This window comes from Pseudoliparis swirei, chromosome 20 (genome assembly GCF_029220125.1).
Source record: "Pseudoliparis swirei isolate HS2019 ecotype Mariana Trench chromosome 20, NWPU_hadal_v1, whole genome shotgun sequence".
In the NCBI taxonomy this organism is placed as follows: Eukaryota; Metazoa; Chordata; class Actinopteri; order Perciformes; family Liparidae; genus Pseudoliparis; species Pseudoliparis swirei.
In genome coordinates this window covers 16,028,561-16,051,276 of record NC_079407.1, presented here as the reverse complement: position 1 = coordinate 16,051,276, position 22,716 = coordinate 16,028,561, and the positions used below count along the sequence as shown (strand labels likewise).

At 42.4% G+C, this 22,716-nt stretch overlaps 1 protein-coding gene across 4 annotated transcripts in view; it reads right to left on the bottom strand.

Moving 5' to 3' along the window:
* stard13b (StAR-related lipid transfer (START) domain containing 13b) overlaps positions 1–22,716 on the bottom strand; it is a 62,882-nt gene that overhangs the window by 20,520 nt on the left and 19,646 nt on the right. The window contains exons 1-2 of one of the 4 annotated variants that reach the window (XM_056440561.1): positions 2,524–3,245; positions 2,325–2,405 (exon numbers count right to left, since the gene is read on the bottom strand). In XM_056440561.1, the coding sequence (XP_056296536.1) occupies positions 2,325–2,346 (22 nt within the window). In that variant the 5' untranslated portion in view covers positions 2,347–2,405; positions 2,524–3,245. Of the gene's footprint in view, positions 1–2,324; positions 2,406–2,523; positions 3,246–3,310; positions 3,616–8,241; positions 8,632–22,590; positions 22,625–22,716 lie in introns of those variants that run through there. The other 3 variants (XM_056440558.1, XM_056440560.1, XM_056440559.1) reach the window with 3 other exon arrangements.

Here is a 22,716-nt window from a genome sequence, read left to right as displayed (position 1 = left end):
GGAGAACCAATGTGGCTGATAGCACGTTAACCTGAAAGACAAAAGCCTTTCAGCCCACACAGGCAAACAGAAGGCACGCTTTGTAGCTCCAGGACACAGACAGATTCATGATAAGAACACAGCTGTCACGCAATAACTTGTGTCATTTGACAAGAGATGCTTGACGTCCTCAACTGTGGCAAAATGCACCAATGGCCTTTCCAGGGCAGAGATCGGAGGCCGCTGGCTGCACCAAGGTCAATAAGCCATGAAGAAGAAGGACCTTGGAGGGGTCACACTGGACAGAGTTTCTTGTCCGAAACACAATGAGAAAAAGAAACAAACAACCACAGTCAGTCAAGAAGCTTCTAGTCACGGCGTAGCATTCGGCTGCTCAGGGTTTCCACCAGAGCCTCGTTTAAGTTTACAGGACTTTTCCGTGGCGAAACAGAAACATTTGCAATCTGTGAATAGTCTGGTTTCCTCTAAAGTAGAGCTTGATGCACAGGGAAAACAGCTGAAATCCATCATATGAAACAATAAATATGTCTTAAACCATATATGGACAGATTACAATAGGATGATTCGTTCATATGCTGGGATTAGCTGAGATCCCATTTTGTGTATTAAACACATCTCCCTACATCCCTACATGTCATGATATTCCCACAAATAAATTCCATACTCAGTATCACAAACCACAGTACTATATATATATATATATATATATAATTTTTTAAAATATATATATAGTGATTAGTAAGAGTTACAAATGTGGGAAAACATAAGAAAAGTCTGATATTCTCCTCTGTGATGGCAAGAATATCTCATTGACTCAAAAATTATCATCTATGTGCAACAGTATACAAAATAATAGGTGCACATTCAGGGTATATCTGACAAATGCAGTATATGAAATGCATGAGTAGCAACGCCAAATTGAATAAATCTCGAGAATATGGCAGAGGAAACAGTAATCGTGGCAGGAACGCAGTTTCCAGAGTGATGGATTTTGGAATACTCCCCCAAAATATATTTTCAGAGAAGGAGACACATTCCTCCGAAAGGAAAACAGGCCCTTTCCCTTGCAGAGCAATCCCACAGCGTACCACTCAGACACATGTTTCTTCCCACCTTACTTCACACAGCTTTGTATTTATATCCATGGACTTGTCCAAGCTGATGAGGTATAGCGGTTAGAGAGTAGGAAATCGTGGGTCTTTAGTCGGTCCTGGTACTTCGTCAGGATCTATGGCTAGCGGACTGAACGAGAACCCTTTGGAAAGCCATCAAAATCGGAAACATGACTAAGACCCCACAGGCTTCCCTGGAATTTGGGGTGAAAAAATACATTTGTAACTGTGCCCATCACCACGGCCCCCTCTCACTTTCAACCTGCTATGTCAACAGGGCTGGCCAGCTGGAATGCAGGAGCCACTGCAGCACATGGAGATCCATCCTGTGGCTCGGCTGCGCTGCAGACGCTTTCTTGAAATGCTACCTCGCTGTTGTGCCCTTCAGACATGTACGCATCACAAAAGAGGTGACACGAGGTATGAGAGGAAATAAGATTCAGCCAGGGCTAAAACATTGCTCGCCTGACCAACTGCTAAATAAATGCTCAGATTAAAAACTGTAATTACCTAAATTAGATGTGACGATTGCTTAAGATTGCTTAATTATAGGACTTAAGACAAAATCTAAAATGGTTGGAAAAAAGTTGTATCTTCTTAGAAACAGACATCGTGGAGATAATTGTATTATCTGTCATTTGTGAGGAATATTAATAAAGTTTTAAGACACTGCTTAATATTATGTGGGATTAATTCACTGGAAAGTTAACATTTACTGTCATTTACTGCCTTTTTTTATTGGTACATTTCACATTTCAACACATCCAGATACATGTGCAGGTTTTTGATTGTTGGTATATTTAATACATATATTTAGCTTGATTTTAATATAAAGGCCTAATTTATGATATTGAGGATAAACAGTTGAAAGCTTAATGTCTGGTTACTTAAAACCACACAATGAAAACTGTTAAATTAATCAAAAGTTAATATTCACCCATGTAAGATCGAAGAACAAAACAGAAAAAAATATTAAAAAGTCCCCCCTGACAATAAACATCCAAGTAAAAACGGATCAAATGACCTGATCCTAAAACCCCACTTCAAGCATGTGCATCATTTTCTATCCTTGACACAGATCACCTAAATTATTGGTTTGCTGTCCCAGACATCTGTAATCTGAAAACACATGCCAGGTTACAAGACTGCACACGTCGCCAAACATCAGATCACGGAGATTTCCTCCCGAAAAACAAGCGTACGTACACATACCCCCCGGGACATCTTCACGCATCAATCCAACAGCGTGTATCCTTCATATCGCCATGGAGCCTCGTGCGCTGCCTCGGTCCTCTGTGGTGATACAAGAAGCCACACGAGAGGCTGCATTATCTGACTCATGCTCTTGTTAGTGTGACTGAGAGGAGAACTATAGCTGAAGATGATGGAGCCGTTATGAAATGCAGCCAACCTTTGATCCAGCGTCCGCAGGAAGGAGCAGGCGTGGTAGCGCTTTGTCCTCTCTATTGTAATGCTGCCCTGCCCCCTCCAGAGGACTGGGGACTCTAACTCTCCAGGTAAAAGTGAAGGTGAGAGGTTACAGCCCTCGGAGAAAGATCAACGGGGCTATGGGCTGCACTATTGCTCTCCGGGTTGCGTGCAGCAGTCCACAAATAAGCTGAGCGCTTGTAAAACTGTCAGGCCGGACATTCATTGATATCTCTTGTTTACACGTGGGCTAACCTCGTGTTACGTAACTGGCGTTCTAGCCTATCACCTTTCAGTGTGTGTCACAGTCAGTCAATACTAGTTATTCACCACCACTGCACCCTTAACTACTTATTGGCTGAAGGTCAAGTTTGTCTTTTTCTGCAGAGGCACGCACAAAAACACTTAGTTACCGCTATAAGATCATGTTTTATTGAAATCCATTTACATCTGAAAACAAGTGCACAAGGGAAAAAGACAGAGATATCCACGAGCTCATCCCAAACCAACACAACGATGCCCTTGTTCACTTGGATGAGTTGTGCTGCATTCGTACAGTCATATTCATACATATGCGTCATATCTCACTCTCCCTATGTTGTGGTTACCAGCTTGCTTCTCTATTACTCTGAACATTCCTGGAGGTATGACGAAGAAGGATTCATTTAGACAGAAGACTTCACAGCTTTCTCTGTCGGCACGTCTCAAAACACCAGCTGAAAGACCAACAGTCCCAACTGTCACTTTCTATCCAAACAGCTCTCTCCTACCTCCAGCGATCTTCTTGAGTAGTTGCTGCCTGGCAATGATCCTGCCCAGCCTGTACCCGGAGCGTCTGCGGTGATGGTCCATTCGCAGGTAGAAGTCCTGAGTCTCGGGGGTCATACTCCCAAGACACTCGCTGCCCGTGGACTCCGGGAGCTCCCGAAACATAACTGAAACAATGTACCCCAAACAAGGCCCTGAGCGCCGGCTGATGAGACACTCATCCACACACTCTCCCACCAACAGAAAACTTCACATACAGGCGCAAAAAGCCGAAAGTGAGTTGAGGAGGACAGCAGAGCAGAGCCTAGGGGGAGGAGTGCCAACACTTCAGTCTGTCTCTGCATGTCATGTGACCACAGGAGGGCCAATGGCAAGGAGGCTGTGGGAGCACAGCCCACCTTGCTGTGCTGAATCCAATGTCTGTGTGAACGCTTGTCGACTTCCCCCTGCTCTAGAGGGAAATATAAATACCATTGGAATGCCTATGAACTGAGTAAGGAGAGCAGGAATGGAAGAAAGACGGGTGTGGGAGGGCTTACTAAAATAGTGTTTTTTGGACCCGCCCTGCACTAGAACAACTCTTCTGCTGTTGCTGGTCACACAGGTGCCAAGTTTACTGGGCGAAAGGGAGTTTGTGCTATTTTAGAGACGACTTTAGAGGAGAGAGAACGAGAGGATGAAGTTGTTTTCTTGGTTGGAGAATGCGAATTTCTGCTCCCCCACCCCCACCACATAACCCCTAGTTCCAGCCACAGGAAGGCCTCTCAGCAGGCCTCCTCAAAGTGTCACCTCCTCAGGGGAAAAAGACATTTTAGCTTGAATACATATGAGTGATCTCTTTTACTCAGCACAAAAGGAAAGATCATCTCAGATGTCCTCTGTTCAGTTGTGATAGCTGTTCAGTGACAGGATTAAAAGCCTCCTGTGACACTATGTCCCTATTCCCTCTACATACTAAACATATACTGTATAGTTTTTAGCATTTCTAATCTAATCTAATATAGCAGCGTTCATGGGAGAAGTCCTTTGCTTTTCCATTGCCATACCAACAATAAGTGGCTTAAGATGTGTGCACGTCAATCAAACTTTGACTTTGAATGAAGTTGTAAAGAACAAAAGAAAGAGAAAAACATTGAAGCTGGAAGAATAAAAGAACATCCATACTACACGAAATATTAATAGACACTTTTTTCATTTACAGTACACAACGCCAATGTACTTGCCCATTTTCAACAGGAAGTCATATAAGATTTACGGACATCAAACCAATTGCAATTGAAGAAAAGAACAACAAAAGGTTTATCCTGCTTTTTTTGTATATTTGGGAAGCCTGTGCCACGTTTAGTGGGGAAAAAAGAGTCGTTTCGACATTAATCTGAAATATTTGCAAAAGCAATTTACCAGTTGTGCGTGAGGATTTTTTTGTATGAAAACGAAAAATCCATACGCCAGTCTACAACATGGAACAACAATCTCCTCACACCTGAAGTCGAGTCCACATCCGCACGAGCCGACCCACCCAGCACCAATCAGGGCCCACTGCCACCCTCCTTGTGGCTGCCCTGCCCTCTGCATACAGGCATGCCTCTGTAGCATAAGCATGGCGCCATACATGTGAAACGAGCACAAGTGGGCAAGCGACCAAGTCAAACACAGCCCCCTGACTGTGTCGCTCCCTGGCTGGCAAAATCCACCCTGGCTTAAGCTCACAAAGGCCACAATTCAGCAGCACACTTCAGAGCCCGCTGCACGTTTTCATAAACTGCTCCTGGGTTTAATGGCCCACTCCACACCTTCAGGTGGAACTGCTTGAATATGAGATTGTTGCCTTTTAAAGGAACTAGGTGATGGTTTGACACTATTCAGATGATTTCATCGGGCGGTGACTTGTTTTTCACACACACAAACACCTGCGTTCATTCATACTGTAAAAGGAATCGCTTCAGGGGTCGGATTCTAAGAAAATGAATGGCAGCATGTTGGCAACGGCGCCTTCTCCCTGAACCCATTTCGGTGTTTTCTTCTTCCCTCTACGTCTAGACGAAGAAATTCACGAAGTGCATCTCATACGTATCGCGTTACGGATCCAATCACCCCCTGCTATGCAACATCATAATGAACGAGATTCATCGTCTTCCCGTCTCCGTCTGCACTCAAATACCTCGTCTGGGATTGCTGCAAGATCGGTGGCATTCCCTTTAGGATGTCCGTTTGTTTAACTTTGTGGCGCATGCCATGAAGAAATGGCTGCGGTGTGTCCCTAGTGGGAGTGTTGTGTGTCAGGCACAGTGGCTGCAGCCCTTATCAAACGTGTTCCAACACGTCTCTGTCGAGGTTTCACAGCTCAACTACTACAAAGCATGGCAACCGGAATCCAGACTCGCATTACAAGCACACAAACACATACCGAGGCCCCGTTAGATGCCAGTTTGACGGCCTGGATTACAATGCTCATCCAAATAGAGGCAGTTATTGTTGCTGCGTGATGACACAGCATGAGCCATGTTGAAAGGCAATGGTTGTGCATGCATTACATGCATGTCCAGCCTTCATTCAGTCTCCTCTCCAGCACTGCGGCTTAGGCCAGATGTCATTACAAAATGGGAATTCTGAATCATGGACTTGAAGGCCACAGATGACGAGTACGGAGGAAGTAAAGTGGGGTTTAGACACTCCTCTGTAGTGGTTTGATTCAGCAGCAGACACGTGTAATCTGCGCCGGGCAGTTGTGGCTCTGCCACGGCGATGTTTCCTGTGGTTATGGCTTCAGAATAGCCCCAGTGTGACTGAATATTTCCAACTCATGATCCACCAAATGACTGAATTCTGAGCCCAGGTCTGGAAAATGAATCCCGCTTTAAGACTGTGAGATTGGTTGAGCTGCTGTGCCAGTATGAAGCGTTTGAGAAGCCCCTAAGCAGTGGCAAGGTGGCAGGTGCTCAACACGAGACCTTTTACCCACTGCAACTGTGACTCCACTCGGTGAGGATTATAATTATTTAGACCTTGATCTCATGAACTCCTCTTGCAGCTGCGTGTAACTGCTAGGTTTTACTCCAAAGCATAGGTGTGTCCCAGTATATTCATTGTCACATGCATATTATTAACTAATATGTAATAGTAAAGTATAATTATTATGACTACAAATAAAATAAAATAGATAGTATATGGGTGGGTATTCTTCTTGCATGACATATGGGGGATAATAGATTTCACATCAATTTAAATATAGTGACCATGTCATTATTTGTGAGAGTTGGTTCTAGCCAAGGTTGACTATTATTATTGCCGATTACAACTCCTAAATATAATTTACAAAGCAACGAGCACACAATGACTGGCTGTGTGCTCGTTGAGGATCTCAACAGTGAATTTATATCAGTATTTGTCTTCTCTGACAGTTAACGCACTGCAGAGTGACTTTCAACAAAGCAAATTAAACCAACATCTGTCAATTGACACATTTAAGTTCAGTAATTAAGTATTCAGATAACTTTCAATCTGTCAAGCCAGTCAGGTGCATCAGGTCTATGTGTGTCCTCTAGTTGGCTGTGTTTATAAGTGAGGCCTCAGGACTGCAGAGACTTCCAGACATATGCCACTCCTATCACTGAGATCCATGCTGTATTCTATATGGAAACAAATGCAAAATGTATGTGTCAAATATCCAAACACCGCAGGTCTCTCGCCTCAGCAGGCTGCACCGCTGAGCCAAGCATGCATCTAACTAACAACCGAGATTTAACATCAGCTTAAATGCAGTTGGTCTTGTCTCTATTCATATGAAGATGAGCACTCAAACTCCTCCTGATGAAGACAGCTGTTTAGTAATTAATGAGACTTTCTCAAACAAGGAGCTGATGTGGTCAATTGACAGCACCTAGTGGCAGACTGGTGTTACTACACACATGATGCTCACTCTTCAAGACCTTTGATACAATCATTGTAGCAGGCATTCACCTGTACATCTTCACTTTGGCTTTAAATGTATCACAGAGTAGCTTTAAAGCTGGATTGAAAAAATATCCACACCGTATAACATTTTTGTTTTCTACCCTGAGAGTCTTTAAACCAATACATTGCTGAACACATTTGGTTCTTGAAGGCTAAAATTCAACAAGAAAATGCTCCTATATTGTCCACTCTCACTCAGCTTCCATAAACTTTCCATTTCACAGGGCAAACTTCACTCATCAGCGCCACTACGCGGCGTCACGGGGCCCGTGGTCCTTGATAACGGATCAAATGAACACTGTTAAAAGGCAGCAGGAATGCACGTGTGCACACGGCTATACGTTGGTAATACCGTGTCTGTGGTAGAATCATATACTCTCCATGATGCATTAAATACAAATGATAAAAAAGCAAAATTCAAAAGACACAAGACGATATGTATAGCATTCCCTTATGTCGTCATTAAAGGTCCTGAGAAAGTCGTCCTCGTCCCCCCTCTCACATAAAAGACCATTAATGCACGATATGATATTTAGGAGTTAAAAGCAACATGGCACTCGGTGTGACTTTAGTTGACCGGGACTACTCTACTACAATTCTCAATCGAGTTTACATTGACACATTGTAATCTTGAAAACGCGCTGCTCGTGCTCTTTGAATATGGATCAGGATGAACATGTTGCACTACTCAGCTACCCGTTATTTAAAGAAGAATAACAAACTGCCGACACAAAAAACAGATTAATATGCATTATTTAAAAAAAAAGCTAAATTAAAGTATTTCTCTCGAGAAAACGTTTCTCCTGTTGCACCACTGTGGTGCCACTTCTGATACACACGCACGACGCGTGATATCACCCTTCACTGTGTCCGACATGACCCGGTAAGACGGGCTGAGCTCGGTGTCTGCTGTGGCCGTGAACACACCACTCTACCCTCTTCCAGCGGACCGACCGGGGGTCCGCGGCGGGCTACTGACCTGCCAGTCTCCGCTCTCTGACATTCCTCCAGAGGAGGTCCCAGGCTTTGGATGTGGAGCTCCGCAGCTGCTCGCTGAAGGAACGCCGGAGCTTCCGTTTCGCCGAGTTTCTTCTAGAAGTCATCGCAAATCCTCCACTCGGACATAACAACACAATCCTCTTCGTCCCACAACAAACCGGCTGCGTTACGGTCTCCGACAGAAAGGCCCCGGTCCTTTCCCGCGGGGATACACTTAGTTTCTACTGCAGCAGCAGCAGAGCTGACTTTGGGTCCCGGTCTTCAAACGCAGTTGTCAACATTTTAGGGACACAAAATAAATACTTCCCTCTCACTTAGAAACGAAAAACCAATGAAACGACTAAAAGTAGCAAAGTGATTGTAAAGCACCAAGGCGGCGGACTTTTACACTTCACACCAGATGTGTGTGCGTGTGCGTCTGTATGCGTGTGAGTGAAGGGATTCGCACACAGCGGAGAGGGCGACACGGCCGCGGTACCTTCACATGCTGCAGGAAAGAAGGGAATCGCCAGCTGAGCACATATATGATCCACCCAATGTGAAGTGGCCTCTCACTGGAAGGGAGGGATGCTCGTTGGACTGATGGTATCAACAGATGGAGGAAAGAATCGTCAGTTTGTATTGCTATGTTGTATGATATTGAGGACTATTGATGACATATGTGAGCTTTTGCATTTCAACTTTGTTGAATATTAAATGTCACACTTGATGACCCATCAAACATCAACATTGTTGTTAGGTTACACCACGGCAATATTTTATTTAACTTAAAAGATCGCCACAAGGTTCCTGTATGATGATTGATCTCAAAGAACACAAAGAGAACATTCCTTGAAGATTTCTATAACTGTGCGATACAAATGATGTTAGGCTTCGTTATAGATTCAGTATGCTAATAAAAGTATTCTCTAGAACCATATGAATGTTTGTTTTCTTTACATTATGCTGAATGGCTTTTGTTCATTTTGAGAGAAAAAAGGGAACTTTCAAACATTTTCAATTAACAAGGGTGAAAAAATAAATATAGATAATTGATTACAGAGGAAAGAAAGTCAAACTTAATACAAAATATTAACGTGTTCGTGAATGTTTCTTTTAAACCAGTGCATGCAATTACCTTTCATAAAGCATTCCCAGAATACTTTTCCAACAAAAAATAGTTTGTTGTGTATAAACTGTACACCTAAATGTAATGTAGTCTTTCAGATATAATCAGATGACAACAAAATACTTTTCTTGATAAATATGTGATGTAAGAACAAGGTATGGATACGATGTCTTTTTTTTAGATCAAAAAGCAACCAACAATTCAAATGTAGGACTCTGAAGTAGGAAATAGGAAATCTACGTAGAGCACCTGAAGGCATCACAAGCTACACACGCTGGACACCTCGCCACATACACACATGCAGCTCTCAAACTTCATTATCGTGTCCAAAGCAATAAGATGTAAAAGGAAAAACGACACTGCAACATTACAGAAGTTTCCCTAATTGGGAATACTTTCAATAATAACGGGGCAATCATAGCACTTGAACACAGGTGTTATTTTCTTTTGATTGATTGTTAAAGTGCTTCTTGGGTAATATTTCCTGCTGGTCCTTTATTGTGGATGCTTCCAAAATCCCTTGAATGACAGGTACCTATTTATGAACTATTATTAGGATTTTGACCTAAATCTCCCATCAGCAGGATGTTGTGTATTATTTTAAAGCTTAGCCAGAGTTCAGCGAGTTCTCCCCAGGGAGGTTGGAGACGGTCAAGCCTTCAACAGAAACATGGGTTCAGTTTCAGCACCATTTACTTTTGTTGTCACAATATCTTGCACCGCGGATATGGGACAGAGAATAAAACCTCAGCTCATGTCCGAGGAAAAGACATGATATGTTATTCTATACTGCTGCATATAGACACCAACTTCAGTCATGATGATACCATCATTCTTTTAGGAATTTCCTCTTATTATTGTGGAGAAGAAAAAAAAGGCAGCGCATGAGCTAAGTGCGGTGATATCATATCGGCTGTATTCATTTCTTGTTCGCCATCTGGGGTTATTGTTATAACTGGTTTAGAACCATTACACACAGAGGGACTGGCTGAGGATTGACAGTTTCTGAAATGAACAAGTCTTTGCTGACCTTAGTTTGGCCTCTCTGTGTGAAGCTGAGCTAATGTTACTTCATTTCAATGAGCAGATAAAACCCATTTGCCACCGAGCAGGACAGGTGATTTACAGGCTATAACGGTTATTATAAGGTCACACTGTGGGATAGCTGAGGGCCAAAAGAGTGGAGAATATTAATGATTCCATTTATTCTAACACTGAAATGATGTGCAGCCTGGAGGAATAGAGTGTCTCAGTGAAGGGTTTTGATTTGACGTAATCTGACATGAAAACATTAACATCTACATATTCCAGGTTAATAGACTCCGCTCAATGCTAAAGAGAGAATAACAGAAACATCAAAGAGCGTACCTTCCTATGAAGCAACACGTCAAAAGTATCTGCTCATTTGCAGTGCGGGAACTACATCATTCATAAGTGTGACAGCTTTTCATCTGCTTTGGAATCTAACCGAGTTTGTCACCGTTACTTTAGAGTTGAACAAGTCACACGCAGGCTTCTTTGGTTCAGGATGGGTCAGAGGGAGAAGCCTGTTCACCAGTGGTCATCAGCATGTTGTTATTTTCAGCTTCGCTTGTTGAGACCCGAGGACCCTAAAAATATGCACACTTGTCAGGAGAACCTGTTTCATTTGATCCTGTGACTTTTTAGGAGGGGTTAGGGTTCGGCCGAGTCAAGCGCCTCGTTTTACGCCGGTCATGTGAACCAGGAAGCTTATAGAGAAAAAGGCTGAACGCAGGAAGGAACAAACACACTTTAACGGAGAATTGGAAATAAAACAAAAGGTGCAAGCAATAACTTACAATTATAAGTGAATTATTTCTTTCATTAAAAAACATGAACAAAATCTTCGAAACATTGTCTGTCCATCATTTTATGAAATCCCATGGTTGACATGGGTTGCAAACAGGATAATGAATGAGTGTAATAAGTTGAAAACAAGGTATGAATCTCCTGACGAAGCAGGAATGGACAGACAGACAATAGCACCCCTGTCAGCCCCCATGAGAGAAGGTGATGGAGGAAGCACAGCGACGAGGCTCTGACCTCTCTCCACATGAATCCCCAGAGGTATACACCGCCCACCGCTGCGCCTCTCCTCTCTTAGACCAATAAAAAGTAATAAAGATGAGCATTATCGCTGCGAGGATCATTGTGGCTAGATGATGACTTAGCCTGGAAGTAAAAGCAGATGCAACATCAGGAGAGGAAACATCAATCAGCTTGGGAATGTTTTCCCTTCGCTGACTCACCCACTTTGTTTGTTTTGGCCGGGCAGCTGAGAGAAAGCGCCCGTTTTCCCTGAAAAATTGGCACATTTTCTGGCTTAGTTTTTGGTCCACTTCCTCTCGCCATCTCCCTTCCCCCACATACAGAGAAACACACACATATTTATTTGTACTTAACTTATCTAAATTCCAGAATTTGTGTGTGTCTATGCTGTGTCCAGGTCTGGTGACTGATGTGGAATGCTGCCCAATAGCTGCAGTGGGAAAATCCCAGATGTGAGGAAACTGGTTTCTCCTCCATGATTCAATCCAATCCAATCCAATCCAATTTATTTATATAGCACATATTAAAAACAGAGGGTTTAATGAAGTGCTTCACAGTAAGCATAGCATAATAATAAAATATAATATTACAGTAGTAGATAAAAGGCATACAAACAAAATAGAGAGAAATCAATACAAAACATAGCTCAAACTGACTCAAAAGCGAGGGAAAAGAGGTGGGTCTTCAGGCGGGACTTAAAGGTTTGGAGGGTGGGCGACAATTTGACCTGGGGGGGCAGGTCGTTCCAGAGCCTGGGGGCTACTGCTGAGAAGGCCCGGTCTCCTCTGGTAATTTTCTTAGTTTTAGGGACTACTAGGAGGAGCTGGTCAGCCGATCTCAGACCCCTTGAGGGGGTGTACACCTGTATGAGGTCAGAGATGTACTGAGGGGCCAGCCCATTAAGCGCTTTAAAAACAAACAATAAAATCTTAAAATGAACTCTAAAGTGGACAGGAAGCCAATGGAGGGAAGACAGGACTGGGGTGATGTGATCGTACTTGCGGGTTCCTGTAAGCAACCGAGCCGCAGCGTTTTGCACACGCTGCAGGCGGGCCAGCGAAGTCTTGTTTAAGCCGGCATAAAGTGCATTACAGTAATCTAAACGCGTAGAAACAAATGCATGAATTACACGCTCAAAATCAGAAGCGGATAAAACCGGTTTAATTTTGGACAGCAGCCTCAGGTGATAAAACTGGACTTAACCACAGAGTTTATCTGTTTATCTAATTTAAAAGCACTGTCGATTTTAACGCCCAGATTAGAGACCATGGGTTTTGCATACTGTTGCAGGGAACCCAGGTCAATGGAGGGGACATCGCCATTTGGTCCAAACACAATTACCTCCGTTTTACTCTCATTTATGTTTAAAAAGTTTCGCGCCATCCAGGCCTTTATGTCATTGAGACAGTCAACCAGGGGCGTCAGAGAGCAGGTGCGTTTCTTTAGGGGTATGTATATTTGGGAGTCGTCCGCATAAAGGTGGTAGGAGACGCCATGTTTTCTAAAAATGAGCCCAAGGGGGAGAAGGTATAAGGAAAATAAAATGGGCCCTAAAATGGAACCTTGGGGAACTCCACAGGATAGGGGGGCAGAAGACGATGCGAAGTCACCAAGCCTAACAGAGAAAGATCGCTGGGACAGGTAGGACCTGAACCACTCTAAGGCAATGCCCCTGATACCCACACAGTGCTCTAGGCGAGAGATAAGGATGGAATGGTCAATCGTATCAAAAGCAGCTGTGAGGTCTAAGAGCATTAAGATAGCAGAGTCACCAGAGTCTGTAGTGACCAGGAGGTCATTGAACACTCTTAGAAGGGCAGACTCAGTACTGTGAAGCGCTTTAAAACCGGATTGAAACATATCGAAAATATTGTGTGCATGTATGAAAGACTGCAGCTGTAAGAGTACGACTTTCTCCAATATTTTTGAAATAAAAGGAAGTTTCGAGATGGGTCTGTAGTTAGAGAAGACAGAAGTGTCCAGATTTGGTTTTTTTAACAGAGGTACCACAACCGCTTGTTTGAAATAAACTGGCACAGAACCGGACTCTAGGCTGCTATTTATAATAGTATGGACATTAGAACCAATAGTGTCCCATATCTCTTTGAAAAGTCGAGGAGGGACTGGGTCTGTGGAACAAGACGATGGCCTCAATTTAGCCACAATGTCACAGAGAGATGACAACGACACTGGTCCAAACTGTTGGAAGACAGCGGCGCATATGATATCAATGGAGGGGTCGAAAGAAGGTGGTGAGATACTGGCTCTAATAGTGGAGATCTTGTCAATGAAATAGCAGAGGAATTTTTCACATACCTCAGTTGAAGCTTCAATACAAGTGAGTAAAGGAGAGTTTAGCATCGCATCAATAGTTTTAAAAAGAACACGAGGTTTGTTTAAATTACTAGAGATAATCTTAGAAAAGTAACTCATCTTTTCCAACTTTACAATGCTCTGATACTTTCTCCAGCTTTCTTTCAAAATGTCACGAGTTACATGATTGGGTCATGTTGTTGGCCAGGAGGTCTTAGACCAGCCCCCCTCCCCCAAATAGTCTGGGAGATTGCTCTTCGCAGCCTAATGGAAACAAGGCTTGAGGAACCAGGAGTGGGGAGATCTCCCCTCCATCTCCACCCCGGCCCCCGAGGGCTCGTCCCAGGCATGTGCTATAAATTTCCTGACAATATATTCCCAAGTCCAGTTCATTTTTCCAGAGGAGCCACACATGTGGTGTATATCTGGGTTTAGATTTTGGGGTTGGGGAAGGAGGAGCTGACTTTGGTTCCAATCTATTAAAGTGGCTGCTAATTCTGTTTTCCTACTGGGCGCGTGTAGGAACGTTTCTTCCTTTAGTGCAGGTTGTCCTTGACAACCTAACATCAACTCCCAAACGGATGATCAATAATATAAAACCTGTTTACAAAATAGAGGTGAAACATTGAAAATGTTTTAGATTTTCACATGCACCCATAACCTTTATCAAAATCTTCCCACATCAGCAGTGTGTTCCGTGACTTGATGTCTAGAAGGGAGAGTACAGGGGTCAACGTTCGTACAAAGAGGCATGAGGAATGTAAAACGGGCATGACAAGCGTACGTGGCTATTGTTTCATTGAATGACAAAGCATGTAATGCTGTCAGGTCTGAATCTGTTAAGGCTGTGTCGCCCACAAAAATGCATGGGAAAACATTTACACCACTGTCCAGCACCTGGTTTCTATTAGAGCAATGAGGATCTAATCACAGAGGTACATTTCTCTCTCAATCACTCTCACTGCCTCCTTTTCACTCTTTTTCTCACAGAGGTGGCAGACGAAAAACAAGCTCATGTTTTATTAATTTTAAGTAGTTTTTAAGCTGGTTTTAAAGTGTCTTTTTTCACTAGGGACTAATTTCCATCACCTTTCACGTTGATGTGAAATTCACACTTGGGGGAATTGTGCTCCAACGGCATCTTCACAGCTATCACCGATAAATACAGCTGACAGAATAATTCTTCATAAATTACAGCTTACTGTAGCATGACATTGGCCTTTCAAACAGGAAGTCGATGTTTATATTTCAAGATGACCGTCGTCCCAAGAGAGAAACTGAAGTTAAGAGTCTGACAAAGACCAAAGGAGAAAATGACAGCTGCTTAAAATTAAAAGCTTGGAGTTTCTCCTCCTATGACAAATGTCTGACAGATAGAAGTCCTGAAAATACAGTTTTAGCCCAAAGGTCTCAAGTAAATGATTCTACAAATAATAACAGAATAGAACATTTCCATCTATTAGAAACCAAACTGCTGTCAACATCTGTGTGAACCGTGAAAAGTGTTTTCAGACCACAAGTTTATGGAATAAATTGTTGAAATTTTTTGAAATTTCGAAAAAAGAATGATGTTGGATGATGATTACAGGGGCATTTAGAGTAAAATAGACAATAAAGTAGGGCATGGATTAGGGCTTGGCTGTATGGAGTTGAGAAGATATCACCTTACAACTTTTCAACTTACAACTTTAACCCTTTGACAGTGTGTTTTCAATTCATTAAAGTCAATTGTATTTAAGTCGCCTGAAAATGTCTTTAAAAAAACAAACAAGATTAAGATGACCAAAAACAAAGATGGCGATGGTCAAAATGCCAAACCCAAGGCTTGAAAACCGACATCCCACCAATAGAGGACGTCAAGGTGACTGTCTTCATATAAACAGTCTTTGCTTCACTCTAATAAAACATCAGCAAATTAATAATCAGTCCAAATAATAGTTCTGCTCAACTCATCAGCCATGATTAGCTGGAAGTACAGTGACGGTATTGTTTTTCAAACTGAGATAAAATCAGGTCCTGCTGGGCCCTTAACTTGTAATGCTGCCGAGCACAGAGGATACAGGAAGTCTGCTCGGCCTCTGCCTGCTATTGCTCTTTGATTACTGAGCCAAATTGTTTAATCAGGTCTGAAACCACAAGAGAGCTGGAGTGCTACACTGCCCCAGGACAGAGCCTCTCTTAACAGCGTGCTGCCTCTGTTGTTATCTGGGTGCAGGTGGACGTGCCCAGCTATGTAAATCTCCGGTAGCATGGCTACTCCGGGCCTTGCTTCAGTGCAGAAGGACACAGTGTTTGGAGTGAGCTGTGGCAGGCGCTCGGCCAACCCGAGCAGGCGGAGGCGAGGGCTGCAGGCCCAGTGCAGGCGCAGACCTTTTGCCTCCCTGCAACATCTGGAATCTCTGTGGTTTATGTGGGAAATGTATCTAAACCGACCATACGGAAATATTCTTGGCTTGGATATTTTGTAGGTGTGTGTGTGTGTGTTTTGTGTGTGTTTGTGTGTGCATTCAGGAGCATTGAGGAACTACAGAGTGGAGCAGTAGACTCGATAAAGCTTTGGATGAGAAAGGAGTTATTGTTTGCATTTGTTTACCGCAGAGTGGTGAGTATTCAGAGAAAAGGTGCACCCACAAATGGAGACATCAGTACGACTGCCTCGTGACTGTTTAATCCCAGTACATGCTCTTGAGGTGGTGTGGACCGTCCTGCCTCATTACTCCTTAAATCTGATTTCTGCCTTTCTTCTCAGTTGGCAGCTCACCGCTGGACCAATCTGCTAGCTTTTCTGTTCCCTCATACACACACACACACACACGCATGCACGCACACACACACACACACACACACACACACACACACACACATCCTCCTGTGACTGGCCTGCATCCTGACACGGCTGCCCACGTCTCTTTCCACTTTGTTTACAAAACCCAGGCCTAAATTCCTCAAGACGAACACACACAGGAAAACACTCTCACCATGGTCGCTTTGAGGAAGTTGTTCGCCAAAAGGATTTATTGCTTCTTTTCTAATTGGCAGTGTGGTAATAGTTGGGAGTCAGGACAATTAACCTGTTTCCTTTCACCGCAGAACAATTAAACTGACGGATAATACAGTTTCTGCTCAGACAGCTCTACGAACACAACGACAGGATCAAACCAGATGATTAATACTTGGCCCAAACAGGATGGTCATAGTTAAACACGATGATGTCATACAGTAAAAGGGCCTTGAAGACATTATTAACTGATATCATGGGCTATTATATGTGTGATAGCTACAATTATTCCAATGAAAATGTTGAAATTGCAATACAAACGTTAAAAGGTTTCAGCGTGGGTTAACCAAATAGTTTCTCTAATGTTTTCACAACCTTAACAAATTACTGTATATACAAAGAAAAGTCTAGAAATACTACCAGCCCCCTCTCTCCTCCTCCTCCTCCTCCTCTCTCCTTGTCAAACAGCCGAGTTGGCCTCTGCACTCAGGAAACCACAAGTCATTTTCCATCTCTCCATGTGTGGAATTTTTCATGCACTCGTCATGCCAGCAGCACCCTTTATAGTTTGAGCTGGATCTACAAATGACGACTTTCTTATAAATTTAGCGCATGATGTCACTGATCTGGCACCTGTTAGCCAACGGGCAGACGGGGAGCACAACTAACTGCACAATCTCATGAAAATTGATTTCCTTGCAGCTTTGTGCGGCTTTAAATCGAGGCGTTTCACAACGTCCAGGTCTTTCTCGAAAAAGTCAAAGAGCAGATGAAAATGGAAATGCTTGGCCATTTTCAAACATCATGTTGGAAAGAAATGTGCGATGCTAACTTTTCTTTTCAATAGTAAAGCCACTTCTAATACACACAAATACCTCGGGGAGAGAGAACGGATTCATTGACACGACTCCTTTTCAACCAAGTTTAAAAACTCCTTTGTTGCAATGACTCTTACATCATGGAAGACAAAGAAGAGGAAGGGTCTCTCTTCCCCTCGGTACTCTCAAGCTAATCCACGCTGTCTTCTCGGCCTCGAAGGAATCCATTGGTTCTAGTCAAATCTTTTCTTTTTTCCCTCACATTTTTCTCATCACATCTGTGCTCACAAACACAGAAACAGAAACAGTCAAACCAAATGATGATTATGATGCTGTGTAAGAAATTCTGATCTAAACATTACAGCAGCCACTGGCAATAGAGTTTCCACCTCTGTGGGAACAAATCAAAATATTTGTTCCCCCCATTTTGGTGTGAAAGAACATGGACTCTACAAAATGACCTCAACCCCATCCAACATCTTTGGGAGGAACTGGAACGCAGAGTCCAAGCAGCATATTAGTGATCATGTTTGGATGAATGGTATATTGTACAATTCGTCTAAAAGGATCTATTTGTTTAGAAAACATTATCTCTGTTAGCTCAGTGTGCACATTTTCTGTCACAACAAAAAACAAAATCATAATATAAACCATCCTGAGGTCAGAATCCAATAATGACCGGTGAATATCAACAGAGTTTAGAATCCTGTTACAGCTCAAAACATCCAAAGTCTCAAATATGATTTTGTTTTGTTTTGTGATGTGCATATTATAGTCTGTAACAGGCCTCCAGAGCTCGAGAAGGAGAGACACTGCAGCTGCCTGAGGTCACAGTCAGCCTCCACCAGCAGGCAGTGACCCGGGGTGAGACTGGAGGCCTGGGCTCTGGGAACAGCTGGGGAACATGTAGGAGTCAAAAGCATAAGACGCATTATGCTGTAATGCATTAGTAGCCATTAACATTTTACAATACACACTTTGGTTTCATCTGTTGATGGACTGGTGATTTGTATGGCACTGTATAATCACTGAGGTCCCGCAGAGGGGTCATTTCACATAAATAAATAACATGTTTACATTTAGACATGTTTCAAACCGGGGAACGAAACATGGATAAACATACACTATAAAGAACTACAGCAACTACAGACACACTTACTTAAACATTGAAAGACAAATCAACGAAAAGTACATCTTACAATTGACCTCTTATTTATGCAAAGTACACGATGCACCAAAACCCCTCAGCTGTTCCTATTATTAACAGAAATGCTTTTCAAATCTCCCCAATACCATCCGATTTCTTTAGAAACAATTGCTGCCAAGGGGGTAGTACATTTACACATACACCTGGTTTTACATCCCACATATTCAAGTTTATTTTCACAGTCTGAGCACTTGCTAAAGACACTTCTCTCAGTGGGAACACACTTTTCAGATGGATTAGACAATCAATAAAAGCAGCAAGGCTGCATTCGTGAATCCATCATTTGACACAGCCACTGAAGATGGCTAGATTAAAACACGGAGCACACCACTTTTCCCTCCGTTCCACAGCTTTTCACTGGGAATCATTCACACCAATGTGTGAGAGAGACAGGGCTTAAGGTTACTTTCCTTACAAATAGAAAGAAGTCTCCAAGGGATTCACAGAGTTTCCTCTTTGTTTTTCTTATAATCAGTAGCAGGAGATTTCTACATTGAAAGTAGATTAGCATATTTATTCAGAGAGAGGATCTGTGTAAACGCACATAGTCTGTCTGTTTGAAAGCTCAGAGTGGGAAACTTTTTCCCTGACAGTTCTGGGCCAGTTAGTGCTGTTAAGCCTCATTTCCCCCCAGACTGGTGTTTGGGAAGGTGATGTTTATCATAACAAAAGCACATGACCATTTATTTATGCAAGTTAAAAGTCACAGAGTTCTGCGCAACGGCTTCTCCTTGGACCCTGTCACTCTTTCTGTTTGTCTAACCTCTTTTTTTCTGTGAAACACAAATATATTAAAAAAATATAAATGAGCCGTGAACCAAATCATAACCATATCCATTACAAAATATCATGTCTTCTGACTAAAAATGTGTCAGATAAATGCAATAGCATCCTCCTTAGAAACTGTGACTGAGAATGTGAAGCTCTCAGCGTTGAGGTGTCACTGCGGATTCATTAATTCTTTGATTAAAGACAGCAGGATGACCAAAGCTGCCTCCTCTCACCAGAGGAAGCTATTCATTTCCACACTGCAATTAAAGAGACTAGAGGGAATATATTTCCATACAAATGACGCTGTCTGAGAGGGAATACGGCACTTTTGGCCCATCGTCTACTCAAGGCTTGAAAAATGCTCGATCCACACTGAGTAATGCCTTCAGAAAATAAACATTTGAGAGGGAGGATTAAGCTTTTCTTCCTCCCTCCATAGACCAAATCTTCACTGAGCATATCCATATGCGGTGTAAGGATGGGACTCTGGGTTTCGTTTTTTTGCCTCAGGAACAAGTCAAGTGGGCTAAAAGGTTGTGCGTTTTTTTCCCCATAAATTCATGACATAGTCTTATATAAATTAAAACAAGTAGGAAGAGTTTTCATCTCCTTTCATAAGAGTTACATGTTTGCACAATGTATATGTATATGTCCTATACATGTTTTAAGATGCTAAAAAGATCACTTGTCCTAAAAAGTCAATTGACCCTTAACTAAGCCTCGCCCCCAAATGCTACTCCATCAAGCTGTCAGAGCTACCATGGAGCCCACACTGTCACTATCTGCACCTCTTGCATCAAATATATGAATATGAAGGATATATCCAAGATGTCCAACTGAATCAGCAGTGAAAACAGGTTAAAGAGATAAAGATAGAAGCTGAAGCGTACAGATCACAGTGTAAAGCCATCACATCATCTGGCAATCAAGAAAGAAGACAATGAAATCAAGGAACAACACTGTTCCTGTAAAGCTAGATAAGTCTTTATTTCACTGTTATATTCATTAAAAAGTAAAAGCAGCATGTGTATAGAGGAGCATAGAAGGTCTAATGCTAATTAATGATAGACGAACATACTCTTCTAATGTTAGTTCCACAGGTTCTTAGGTAAACATTTTATGTTTTTCTGATGCTGTGCTAAAATTGACCAGACTGTGTTTAAAGATGGGAATAGGGTAAATTGGCAGCTTGTAAGAAAAATGTTCCTTTAAAAAAAAAAAAAATCTAAATATATATTTAAAATGGATACTCATTGCGCACGTGGTTCTTTAATAGCGTGCTATTGTTACACAGATTACTTTATTTAAGGGCAGCTGCCGATGGAAATGGTGTCTACACGTGAACACACTGAATGTGCAGACCATGTGCATATGAGAGCAATAAAAAGATGCCGCACATTCATAGCACAGAATACCAACACTTTTCTCACTGCTGCTTTGCTATTTTGGATCTGGACCTGAAGAATGTGCTTTCCTCTCCTGGACAATGTAATTTTAATGAGGTGGACAGCATTGTTATGGACGATACTGAGAACCATCTGGCCACCTCGTATCTATGTCATAAAAGAGTTTTAACCTTAGCCCAGCCGTAAAATACAAACAGGGAATATCAAAACTAATTTGTCTGACTCTCTGCCAGCTCGGTCCTTTTTACAACGTTCATCACTCTTATTCAGTTATTTTATTATAAGATTCTAGTTGAAGCCATATGTTGATTTCATCAACTTTATGATTAAATATAAAGTTGACAGTGACACCATCTCAAGTCTGCTATATTTCAGCCAAGACAGCCGACTAAAAGAAAAAGTATGTGGTTTAATATCCAGTGTGCTATAAAAATCATAGGTTGGGAAAATAGAATGATGAATGTATTTGAGGAGAATCCCATAGCCGTGTTGACAAACTTGTTGATGTTATTCACGGTGGTCTCACAATGGTTTCGAAGAATTACAGTTAGGAATGACCAGTGATCGGTCACAGCGCATATCTCATACACACTAGCAGACCACACATTAGTTAACTGCAGCATAAAAGTGACATGGAATTTTTCCAGACCATAATATCCACTTGCGCGTTACCATCATGCACAACATAGGTCATGTGACGGTGCAACCTGAGCCCAAAATGGTATTCATCCAAATCCCGCAGCTGCCCCCCAAGGGCCACATCACACAGGCCAAATATTTCCCCTCAGCAAAACATAGAACAATGATCTGGCACGCAGCCTAATTTTAACTGCATCCCGCCAAGTGACCAATATATAGAAGGCCTTTAAAATAAGAGACATTCTCGAGACACCGGCTGGGAGGAAGGGAGCTGGCACCTGTGGCTGTCAGTCTTATTAACATTGTCTGAGGCCTGAGCAATGCCACCATGCCGACCAGGACACTTTAAGGCTGTGCCCGACAGCAGCGCAGCAGTGTTCCAATCACAGTACAGTGTTATCTGCAGATCGATACTGAACACATCTCATAAAAGATCAAACTTAAAAACTGATTCAGACATGACGTTCAGTCAAGAACACAAACAATTCTTATACTCAGCATGTGTGAAAGAGTCTAAATACTACATTTCAGCATCAAGGTTCCCTTTCTTGCGGGAATGGGAGCATAAATATACCCACGCATCAGTGCCAAGACTGGACCTTCCTTTTCAATTCCAGTGAATGTAAATGTATTTACAATTAGATAAAAGGTAATACAGGACAAACATGCAGGTAAAGTGTGAGTTCTAAAGGTAGTCTCTTCCATACAGATGCATATTTCCTGAGCTTTCCAATATCCATTTGGTCATTGCTGTTATCACATTTTCTTATTCATTGTTTCTACCTGTTAAACCGTGGGTGCTCTCCCAGCATGCACTGAGCACAGAGCAAGAGAAACAGACCCCGGACATGGTTGTCAGTGCATCTCAGGCTCATGACGAACAGAGGGACAACATGTTTAAAACTCAGAGATCTAAACTGACTTGTTCTTATATTTAGTGATAACTGCTGAGGAGGCAATGTAAGCACATTGCATAGAAAAACATGAATATAGTCTTACCTGCCCCCGCTGCATTGGTCATCTTATTACAAATCTACAAGATAAGGGAAATAAAAAGCTATTAGTAACTGTAGCACAGTAAGATCGTTTTGAACAGAGTACTCATCACAAGGAGGTGGATAGCTG